Source organism: Petaurus breviceps, unplaced genomic scaffold (assembly GCF_028583685.1).
Source record: "Petaurus breviceps papuanus isolate PSGF00001 unplaced genomic scaffold, PetGlider_PUasm1.0 90823, whole genome shotgun sequence".
Lineage (NCBI taxonomy): Eukaryota > Metazoa > Chordata > Mammalia > Diprotodontia > Petauridae > Petaurus > Petaurus breviceps.
The window spans coordinates 23,400,117-23,412,389 of record NW_027187352.1 but is presented as its reverse complement, the minus strand read 5'-3'; the positions used below and the strand labels follow the sequence as shown (position 1 = coordinate 23,412,389).

The 12,273-nt window shown below is 37.3% G+C and overlaps 1 protein-coding gene across 3 annotated transcripts in view; it reads left to right on the top strand.

Annotated features, from left to right (window-relative positions):
• Nucleotides 1-12,273, top strand: part of NOX4 (NADPH oxidase 4) — a 258,114-nt gene that overhangs the window by 175,107 nt on the left and 70,734 nt on the right. For all 3 annotated transcript variants that reach the window (XM_069071048.1, XM_069071047.1, XM_069071049.1), the window contains one exon: nt 8,120-8,201. In XM_069071048.1, coding sequence (XP_068927149.1) covers nt 8,120-8,201 — 82 coding nt within the window. The remainder of the gene's footprint in view (nt 1-8,119; nt 8,202-12,273) is intronic.

Below are 12,273 nucleotides of genomic sequence, written 5' to 3'. Positions count from 1 at the left end.
CATGAGTAATGCCTTCCTGGGACTGTGGGCTCCACAGTGGGACTACCTTTATTCTTAGATCTTGAGCATATTGTATGAATGCTGGGTAGTGCACATAGACACATATTTTTGATGTACTTTTCTTATAATAAATATGAATACAAATAAATTAATATTCTCTCTCTGGCATTCTTTATAAGCTCTCTGCCCATCAATTATTTAATATCTGACAGTAATTGGCAAATGTCAATTGCTATAAAGTTTAGCTTCTTGGCACTTTGGGAGAAGAGTTCACCGTTTCAGTTAGTGAAAAGTTTATTACCTTCTGCCTTGTCATTCTTGCCATCCTATCTAGGTTCTGTTGTGACTCAGACTGAAGTATCACATTGCCATTTGAGGCATGTCTTTTACTGTGGACTTCAATAGTTGATCCTTCTCCTGCAATGCTGTGAATTATTCAATACAGAATCCAATATTCCTCTTTTAGATATCCCTTGAATTGAATCATCCTGGTAATGTTCCATGGAATGTGTTATATCTATAACAAATTAAAAATAAAAGGGGACTCCATATGGTCACTTGTTTAGGTACCCAGTCCACACAGGTTTCTCAAATATCTGTGAAACCAACAGCTCAGAACTCATCTTTTTCCACCGATGTTGCCAGAGACAATCCCATTTCCCAGTGTCAGAGAACTTAAATTCAAATCTTGACTCTGCTACGTAATATCTCTTTGCTCTTAGAAATAAGATTTAACATCTCTGGGCCTCAGTCTCTCATCCATAAAATAAAGAATTTTGATTAGCTGGCCTCTGAGGTCCTTTCTAGCTCCCAGTCTCTAATGCTATAATGCTTGCCCCTGATTATCTTTCCTACTTTTGTTGTTACAGCAGAAAATGTCAGAATACAGGTCTCTTGTTCCCTGTTGATGATGCTAACTTGTAAGAATTCTCTTAGCCCCTCCTTCCCTTTCAGGCATCTGCTAAGAATTGCCTAGATACTGGAGCCCTACCCCCAACACACAAATATACATATGCATATCACATACACAAACAAGGACTCTATATCAGGAAGTCCAGGATCCATTCTTTTAGCTAATTGATACCTACTTTAACAGTTTTAAACCTCTCTCCACACTCTTGCCCACAATTAAACATATCAGTTTGTTTGGATGGTCATGGGGAATCCTCCCCCTTCTCTTTCTAGTTACCTATATAGAAGCAGGAAATTTGGGAACCAAAGGATCATCTCCTTAGATTTAGAGCCACATAATATCGTTCTGCTGCTTGACATATCTTAGATGTGATCAAGATATCTTGCCACAAAATGAGATCAGGATCCTGCCATGTAGAACAGATTTAAAGCTATGCTAATTTTATGGAATATCCTGCTGGTTGTGTTGTTGGTGTCTAAATTCCTTTAATTTAATTTAAATTCATAGCATTTAAAAGAAAAAAATTAAATTGCATAATATTTATACAATTCATTACTACACTCATACAGTGATTTTTTTTTGGGGGGGTCAATATTATAGTTTGTACTTGTTTTTAGAGACAAGTATGGGAAACAGCATAATTTATAGCATGTTTTGCTTCTTGGGAAAAAAAGATACCAACACCCAGTCATGCACAAATGAATTTTTGGAACATAGAATATTTGTAAGGTAGGAGTTACCTTGTTACCGTATTAACAGGAATTTGAAGGGTCATGTGACATTTTTGAGAAATGATTTCATCTTAAATAATCAAGAGGATTTCGAATCACCTTAATTTGGGCATTCCCTCCAATGATTTAGTTAGCAAGCTATCCATTCATGTCCATCCCATGCAGCTCTTGTCCATGTTCTCCCCAAAATTCATCATATAGAATCTACCCAACATGTTGGACACCTTCCTTCCTTTTCCCTGAAATCATGAGGGTATCATTGAAATACTCTGGCAATCCATTTGTCATCTGTTTCATTTGACATGGAAAGAAATCAACTTCTCTTCCTTTTATATAACTCTGTAGTTTGGGGTAGTCAAGATGAAAAGTGTCATCCCTCATAGAGATAGTTCTAGCAAAGTTTATTGCTAGATCCAAGGGAAGCAGAAAAATAGTTTCTACAATTGGGACAGTCACACACAGTGTGTAGTTTCCATGCATTCAGTTGGCAGTACAATGATGGGGCAGGATCCACAATCCTGTCAAAGTCCTAGAGACCCTCAGGGTTCAACCTTCTATATAATTTTAGACATCAGTGGGAGAATGCTTTGTCCTCTACAAAGTTGCAAAAATGAAGGTATTTTCTAAATTGCTTTAATAAGGAGGAAGGAATGCAGAGAAGAGAAAGAATAAAGAAATTTAAAAAAAGTTTACCTCAGCAGAGCTATTTAAGCAAAAGAATGCAAATTGGGGAATGCAATTGTATCAGTCTAACTGTGTTTCATCAGGTCACAAATTCTTTGATGACTTCTTTTACTCCTATTCTTCAGAGTTCTTCATTGATTAGATATTGTATTTTATATGTTCTATGCATTATATGTTCATACCTGGGGGTCATCTCCAGTCATCCCGATCTATGTCTTGCCACTGGACCCAGATGACTACAAAGGAGAGTGAGGGCCTTCCTCACTTAAATTCCATTCACTTGAAAGTCATAGCATCACTTCCTGATGTCATAGCCCTCTTCTAGAAAGAAGTACAAGCAACGTTTGTACCTACCTTACAGCTCTCAATCTCCCTTTGTGCGATTAGTTCTTTGGGAGATATTGCTATTCAATATTGTGTTGCCATGTAAAAATATTGACAGAATATTAGCATTGAAAATATTTGTCTTTGTTTGCATGGGAAACAGACAATTTCTCTAATATATTCCAGTTAGTTTTCCTTTTTAACTTTGTGTCCAGCATATTGTCTGTTTATACTGTGTGTTCAAGTTATGCATTTATTTAGGCATGCCCTATACAGTTTCCATTTGAATGCACAGTATGTTGAAATCTGGGCAATGGACATTTTTCATCTACTTTGTCTTTCCTTTGTGATTGGACAGCCCATATTCCTTTGAGAGATTATAGGTCTCTTCCATTAGGCTTTGCAAGGTCTAGGTGCTTGGTATTATCAGCACAATGTCATCTACAAATTGGATCGCCTAAAGTGTGTCATCATCCACATGATACAGTCTTTGTTCTGGACACTTCAATGTCACTCTACCATTACATGGAGAAAACCTTTGGCAAAAGTGTCTCTGTTTGCTGATATATCAGATATTTATTGTTAGTGTCCCTGCTCCTGCTAGTGCTCCTCCTCAGCCTGGACTGTGATCTGAACCATGTATGGGCAATGCAGGAGAGTCTTGTACCCAGGGCCAGCAAAGGGTCCTCTGCAATCCCTTTCTGACCATTTGTCTGCCCCTCCTACCATCTGTAGGTTGAGAGCTCCAGAAGGCACTGCCACCACCAATTTAGTTGCTTCCAAGGCCTGTTGCTGGCTTGCTGTTGTTTGACCTGAATCTGACAGCTCCACTGTCATCCTAGTGAAACAGACTTTCCTGACAACCTCCCCAGTTGTCATCGGCTGGAAAATGGTTTCATTCCATCCTTTCATTGGTTCTACCACTCCAGAATGTATTTTAAGGCATTGTTTTAAAAGTTGTTTGGAGGGAAATTTGGGAGATCTCAGGAAACTCCCTGCCTTTACTCAATCATCGTGGCCCACAATTACCCCGTCTCATTTAAACTCATGGATAAAATTATTATGGACAATTTCTCTTTTCCATTTCTCATTTTTATTTCATTTAAATAGTTTAGGGCTGCATTATTTTAATCAAACCTCATTTCTTCTTGCCATTGTTATTCTTTCTTTTTGCTTTTTACAAATTCTGATATTAGCTATAATGATTTTTGATCTGTACACTGATTCAGGGACAACTCCTACATCAATAAAATTATTTATTAAGATATTCATTTTTATTCTTTGTTCAACATCTACCAGTTCTATTTTTGAACAAAAATTCATATATATATATATACACACGAGATTTGTGTATGTTCTATAAGTTTTGGCCTTTTTCATCTCTTTTTTCCCTGAATGAGTCTTTTGTATATCACCTTTCTCGTCATCCTCACAATTTTCTACCTTTATCTGTCATACTTGCCATATTCTCATATGCTTAAGAGCTGTTTGACTCTGGGTGATTCACTCAGCATTTGTATGCCTCCATTTCTTCATCTATAAAATGGAAATAATAATAGTACCTACCTCACCAGGTTGTTGTGAAGACGATGTAAAATATTTGTAAAGTGATTTGCCAACTTTAATGTTCTATTATTATTAACTGTTAATAAGACAGCAAGTATCAGAGTATGGTCTTTTAAAAGGGATCTATCAATTTCTTTATAGAGTTTCTCTACCACTTTGTACTCTTCAATGAACATTGCTGCATAAGCTGCAATTATTTTCATGTTTTTTTTGTTTGTTTTCGCAAATACTTATCCTTGGGATTGCAATATGTGATAACAAGGTGTCTCATTAAATAACATTGTTTGGTACTCTTTGTACATATGACAAAACCCAGTGCAATGATTTTGTTGTTTTGTCTTGAGAAAATACTTGTAAGCCATCTTTCTCTGGAGCTACAAGTTATTAATTTATTCTACTTTCTTTCATAGCAAGAATGTCAATATTGACATGATTCAGATGCTCTAGGAATATGTGTACTTGTTGACCTTTTGGTAAGCATATCACATTGAAAGTAAGAACATTTTGAGTAATCAAAATTAAATTATTTCTTAGCACCTTCCACTCTCCTCATCATTCTACCACCATCATTACAAAAACTGAAAGGGGCCACACGAGATGTAGGGTTATTTTTCATTGTTTTATGTTTTGCCACAAAAAAAAAAACAAAGTCATCACTCATTGGTGAGACTATAGGTGAGATGGATCTCTGGAAATAATGAAGATGGTCTAGTTGAACAAGTTAGACTATAGAATCAGAATCTGCAAAATACTGTTTTCTGCTAGTGTCACCTATGAGAATTTAGATCAACTCTCTTCCATGATGAGGTATCAGAGGACTTCTTGAAACACACACACGTATGCATATATGAACGTGTGTATACATATATGTACACATGCATATATACAGCTGTGTATATAGATGCTCCATGGATATATGTGTTCATATGCATACACATGCATATGCTTGTATATAAATGTATATTTATATATAGAAATGTGTGCTGAGATGCTCAGATAGGAGCAAGCCCCACAGGAGTTGGAAGTGTTTTCAATAGTCATGACCAATCTATAAGCAAGTAGGAATCCATACTACAGCATATCAGAGAAGTGGTCATTCAGTCTCTGCCTGAAGGCTTATAGTAGGGGAGAAGCCCCTGCTTCCTATAGCAGCACAATCCACTTTGTGATGATCACAATTGTTAGGACTTTCCACTGATAATTAAGCCTGAATTTGCTTCTTTTCAACTCCAACCCAGCTCCTGATTTTGCTCTCTGGATATGTTCTATTTTCATGTCATTTTTTTTCCTACACACACACACATGCACGAACACATGCATGCACGCACATGCACACACACAGACACGTTATTCTGAGTTTAAGAAATAAAACATACATTTCCATGACATAGTAGAATAGAAAAAAAGATGACTGTACATGAAACTACAAATCTATTATGTACAACTTGCCATTCCTTTTAAATATATAAAGTTATTATGTAACTCTTTTTTTCCTTCCCTCTTCCCCCCTCCCCCACCCTAGAGATGGCTCCTATTAGACACAAATATGCATGTGTATATACACATATACGTATGTATGTGTAATGGGAATGGGAATTTGAAGATCTTTCCTGCCCCTTAATAGATCAAGGGGGGAGTTTGAATCTTTGCTGCTTTGAAAGTAAATTCTGTCCCCTAGAGCCCATAGGAAGCTTCCCTGCTGTGAAGATGAACTCTGCCCCCCTGACAGGCTGAATGTAGTCACATGGAACCTGTGGGGGGAGGAGTTTGCTGAGAAGCAACAGAGCCCACAGAGAAGCTGGTAGAGAGCGAGTCTGACAGCTGGAGACAGTTGGGGACAGAGGAGCTTAGGCAAGGAAATAGAGAGTTTTGTGAGTAAATATTGATCTCGTATTAGTTTGTGGGAAGGCTAAAGGATGCTGTGGCTCTCACCATTATTATGGCTTCTAAATAACTTTGGTACTTCAGCTTATATGGTTTGGGGATTCATTTTTTTGGTGTCTAAATAAATCCTTCCACTATATTCTCCATCTGGAGACTTTGACATATTTTTCTATTGAATGTCATGCAATACTTATAGTCATGGTCTCTGTTGTGATCGTGGGCACTGTAAATATTGCATTGGCGCTACAGTATGTAAAATTATTCTATATATACTTCTATTTATCAATTCTTTCTCTAGATGCAGATAGCACCTTCCTTCAATGACTTAGTCACTCAAAGTTCTTTATAAAATGGTGTTACTGTTCACAATGTTCTTTTGTTTCTTCTTGTTTCGCTCTTCATTATTTTGTGCAAGTCTTTTCATGTTTTTCTAAGATTGAGTCATTGTTTCTTATAGCACAGTAACGATCCATCAAGTCATTTTCATCTTCCACAAGACAGCCTTTCAAATATGTGGTAAGAGTTTGACTGACTATCCTGTCTTGGAATCTAGACCCTTTACTCTCTTGGTTGCCGTCCTCCTGACACTCACTAACTTACTGATGCTGTTCTTAAACTACATTACCCGTATTTTGCACAGACTGTTTCAGATGTAGTCTGCTCAGCACAGCGTACAGTGGCCTTGTCACCTCTTTGTCTATTAAAAAAACCCCATATCCCTGTTATTCTAGTCTAATTTTTCTTTAGCTATTTTTGCTGACAAATTACACTTCTTTTCCAGGTTGAGCTTGTAGTGTTCTAAAGCAACCAAAGGATTTTCTTGCAAACTGCTGTCTAATCATGCTACCTCTACCCTTGAACTCGTGAAATTAGCTTTTTGAACCCATGTACAAAACTTTACATTGATCACTATTAAATTCAGTTTTTGCCAAAATATTTTTGGATCTTGATTGAAATGGTGAAAAGAAATTAGACTTGTTCTACTCAGGCCCTGATGGCAGGGTTTGGGATGATTGGTGGGTGACAGCTGTAAAGAGGCAAATTGAGAGTTGATGTCTACAAAAAAAAAAAAAAAAGAAAGGAAAAGGAAAAAAATCTTCTAATCAAATAGAACTATTTAATATGGCAATAGTCTTCCTCAAAAAGTTATTTTCCCTTCTTTGAAGATCTTCAACAAAAATTGTATGTCAGTTTTCTAAGATGTCAAAGGGATTTTTGTTCAGATATGGATTGTTCCTTATGATCTCTAAGAGAGATACAATAATAATAAAGATCTCCTTCCAACTTTGAATTTCTGTGGTTCTTCTTTATTCTTCAACACAATAAATGATAAAAATAGGTGGAAGTGAAATTTTAGTGACATTGCTAAAATAAAAATAGTCGAGGGTCTATAATATAAAAATAGATGTCTAGCAAAATAATAATAAACCAACATATGTATAATACTTTAAAACTTCTGAAACACTTTGCACACACACACACACACACACACACATGCACACCTAATGTGATCTTCACAATAATCCTGTGAAGTAGGTATTATTATTATTATTCCCATTTTACAAATGAGGAAACTGAAACCTAGAGAAATTTTTTCTTGGTCTTTTTTTTTTTTTTTGGAGGGGGGAATACAGGGCAATTGGGATTCAGTGACTTGCCCAAGGTCACACAGATAGTAAGTGTGTCAAGTGTCTGGGGCCACATTTGAACTCAAGTCCTCCTGATACCAGGGCCTGTGCTCTATTCACCGTGCCACCTATCTGCCCCTAGAGAAATTAAATGACTTTTCATCTCACTGCTACTGTGTGATGGAGAATTTAAACTCAGTTTTTTTCCAATTCCAAATCTACTTTGCTATATGGTAAATGATCTGTGGAATGATGTGGTGAGTGATCCTACATGACTCCCTCTGTTCCACTAAAAACACCACTTTAGTAAAATAATTTTATTTTTTAATTGCTTCCATGACTTGAAATATTCTCTTTCTCTCTATAATTTAATATTTTTTTTTTGACAGAAAGATTTAGAGATCTGCTGCTCCCTCCATCTGGACAAGATTCAGAGATTCTTCCCTTCATCCAGCCAAGGAACTATCCCAAGTAAGTAATATAGTTCTCTAGGGGATAGCCTGGGGAGGGGGGGGGGAGAAGTCTGAAATAACCTTCCTAAGAAAGTAGGGAAGGTATTTTATTTTTGCTTAAGATGTCTGAAAAGGGAATCACAAACTTCATAAACCAACCCATAAATACTTTTAGGATAAATCCTCTAGGCTGAGTTTTCAGATGTACTCCATAAAATAGGCTTTGAGCTCTTCACAACCATGTCAAAAGGAAAGAAGTTGAACTTGTGAGTGTAGCCTTTTTGTCACTAGGGAGTTGTTGGGAGAGTACAAATGATAAGCTTTCTTGTCTTTTCCAGTGTCTCCTGGAGCCTCATTTTCTTTGACACATTGTGTTGATGCAGGCAGATATTTTGTCAGGCTAATCCCTGCTCTTGTCTTGTGGGTTTCTCTCATTCATGCTGATGGATTCATTTGGATTTTAACAAGCTGCCCCTGGAAACAAGCACATTCTAAAAATGAATTTAATAGCCTTATTAGAGATTCAGGAGTGGACAATCAGAAGTAACTTAGACAAGAAGGTTCCTAGTGTCCTATTTAAAGTGCTTTATAGTAAGAGGGAGAAGAGAAATTTATCCTTCCGTCCCACCTACAGTTTAGTGTTTCTTTCCCAACTTCCTTCCTTCCTTCCTTCCTTCCTTCCTTCCTTCCTTCCTTCCTTCCTTCCTTCCTTCCTTCCTTCCTTCCTTCCTTCCTTCCTTCCTTCCTTCCTTTCTTCCTTCTTTCCTTCCTTCCTTTTTTCCTTCCTTCTTTTCTATTTTTATTTTTTTTGCTTTTTGGAGGGGGGAAGGCAGGGCAATTGGGGTTAAGTAACTTGCTCAAGGTCAAATAGCTAGTAAGTGTTAAGTGTCTAAGGCTAGATTTGAACTCAGGTCCTCCTGACTCCAGGGCTGGTGTTCTATTAGCTGAGCCACCTAGCCGCCCCAAGTGTTTTATTTCTACAACAAATTCCTTAAAATCATAAAAGTGCCATAGAAGACTATTTGACTATGTATGTACCAGCTTACATATTTCTGAGCCTTGGCTTCCTCATATGTGTAGCAGCAAGCACCCCAGCATCCCCAGGGTGGCTGCCAGCACAGGTTCTTGGATCTGCTTTGATAAAGGAAAGCAACTCAAAATGGGTTAACAAGCTTACTTTAATCAGTCAAATATGTATCATTTACCTAGTTCAGGGGAAAAAGGTCAGCACCCTGAACTTCAGAATATACAGACAGAATTATCAAGACAGAGAAACAGATCAAGTAGACAGATTTCCAAACTGTCCAACCATTACATCCATACCAAATCAACATCTGGGTTTCAATATCTGGGTTTTTCAAAGCCGAGGTGGGGCTCTCAACAACGGCTTCCCAGAATCCAAATCAAATCACAGAACACTTCTCAAAGTGAGCCCCAAAACAAAGCTACGCATCAGGGCTTATATATTCTTCTCCTGGCTCAGAGAATGTAACAACCTTATTGACCCACTGGCCAATCAAAAAGTATCTACTGAAAAACAAGCCTCCCACCCCAGGCTCCAGGTGCACTTTAGCCTAGGGGCAGGGAAGATCTTTAAAATTTACATTCCCATTACAATATGTAAAAGGAGAGGAATAATATTTGCCCTGTTTACATTGAAGGGATGTTTTGAGGTTCAAATGAGAGTTTATGTAAAGCATTAAGTGCCATGTAAATATTTAATGTTTTAGTATCTGTCAATGAGGAATTAAGAAATGTTTGCTTATTGATTTACTGTCATCAGCCAAGTAATATTTTGATTCCATGAAATGGTGAATAACCATAATCAGATTCATAAATTATAACAATATCATTCTCCTCCTTTGTCTCTTCCTGTGGTTTGCTCTATATCTCTCTTTTACTTAGTCAAGGTAATTTTGGATACATTTTAATTTTGTACTTTAATTATTAGTATATGAAAGTATTCATTGATTTTATCTCCTTGGAGTAAAAATCAAGATTTTGAATATTTAAATATGTTTTACTCACCTCCTTACCAAAGGTTATATAATTAACCTTTATAATACTAATGTAATCATAACCATAATTTGTGAATTTACTATTCTTCCTTGAGGAAGATCATGCTTCTTTTGATCTTTAGCCATGACTACAATGCCACATTTTCTTTCTCCCCTTCAATACCATCCACACATAGAAAGAATCATAGATGTGATGTGGAAAGGGACTTCAGAGGTCATCTTTTCCACTGCCTCATTTTTTAGGTGAGGGAACTGCCCTAGAGCACTTGTGACTTGCCCAAGGTCACACAGATCGTACTTATCAGAGGAAGGATTTAAACAGGTCCTCAGACTTCAGAGACAGTACTCTTTCTCCGATATCCTGCTGCCTATCTTTGGTTCCTTGTATTTATTCATCTACTATTTATCCACTGCATTCTAAACCCACCCACCACTAATTAAACCCCTACTATAGACATAGGACTTCTTTAGATGCAACAGCTATAAACAGGAGATGCTCTATGCTCTGTGGCACACTAAATGAATAATAAATATGTGGCTAAGATGATACACATGGATCATTGTGCTTTTGTAAAAAAAGGATAGTAACCTTCATCTATTTACATACTGTCTTGGTGGCTACAGTGTCTTTGCAAAAGTAAGTATTGTCTAGATCTCTTTATCAGAGACTAAGGCAGTTTTTTTCTTTTCTTTTTTTTTTTTTTTTAAAGCAATTGGGGTTAAGTAACTTGCTCAAGGTTACACTGCCAGTTATTTGTGGGTGTGGTGCTAAGTATCAGAGCCCGGATTCAATCCCAGGTGATCCCGACTCTGGGGCCGGTGCTCTTACTCACCGAGCCATCTGGCCACCCACTAAGGCAGTTTTGACACCTTTTTTCCTTCTCTGATTGTTTCACAGCAGGGGATCATTCTGCTGTGGTTATTTTCCAGGACTCATCAGCTATGTGGCACAATAAACCTCCTTTATATTTAAAAATGATTTTTTTTCCAGTAGTGATGTAGCCTCTCTCTGTAAGCTAGTAAACCTGCAAAGACTGGTCATTTCCAAACACACTAAGTTAAATATAGTATATTTTTCATCTATGGTTACAACAGGACTTTTGTCCTCTTCAGTCTCATGACAGGATAATGAAAAGACACATGATAATTATTTGGAGGATTGGGGATATGTAGCCTAAAGAACAGAAGACATTCAAAGTGGATAATTTAGGATAGTTAGATGAGGGCCCCTTATCACAGGAGGAGCAGAGTTGGAGTAAGTGATGAATCTCCATGATGGTAGCCCCTGATTTTTTCTTCTTCTTTTTTTTTACTTTATTAATTTCTTTTTATTTTTTTTAATTTCCACAAGTTTTTGAGGTACCATTTCCCCCCCATTTCCCCTACTCCACACCCCAAAGTAGCAAGCCTACTGAAGACTCCTTCCCCCAATCTGTTCTCTCTTATATCCTCCCCCATCACCCTCCCTAACATTCTGTTAGGGTAATATGGATTTCTATACTCCAGTGCCTGTATATCTCATTTCCCAGTTGCATGTAAAAAACAATTTGTTTTAAACATTTGTTTTTAAAATTTTGAGTTCCAGATTTTTTTCCTTCTTCCTTCCTCACCTGCCCCCACTGGGAAGATAAGCAATTCAATATAGTTTGTACATATGTAGTTACCCAAATCATTTCCAAAATTGTTATATTGTGAAAGAATAACTATATTTCCCTCCATCCTATCCCACCTCCCACTTATTCTATTTTCTTCTTTGACCCTATTCCTTTTCAAAAATGTTTGCTTCTAATTACCCTCTCCCCCAATCTGCCCTCCCTTCTATCATGCCCCCTCTTATCCCCTCCCCCCTCCCCCCCATTTACCTGTAGGGTAAGATACCAAACTGAGTGTGTATGTTATTCCCTCCTTAAGCCAAATTCAATGAGAATCAGGTTGTCTCATTCCCTTTTACCTTCCTGCTCTTCCACTCCATTGTAACAGTTTTTCTCTTGCCTCTTTTATGTGAGATAATTTACCCTAATCTATCTCTCCCTTTCTCCTTCTCCCAATTAATTCCTCTCTCACCTCTTAATT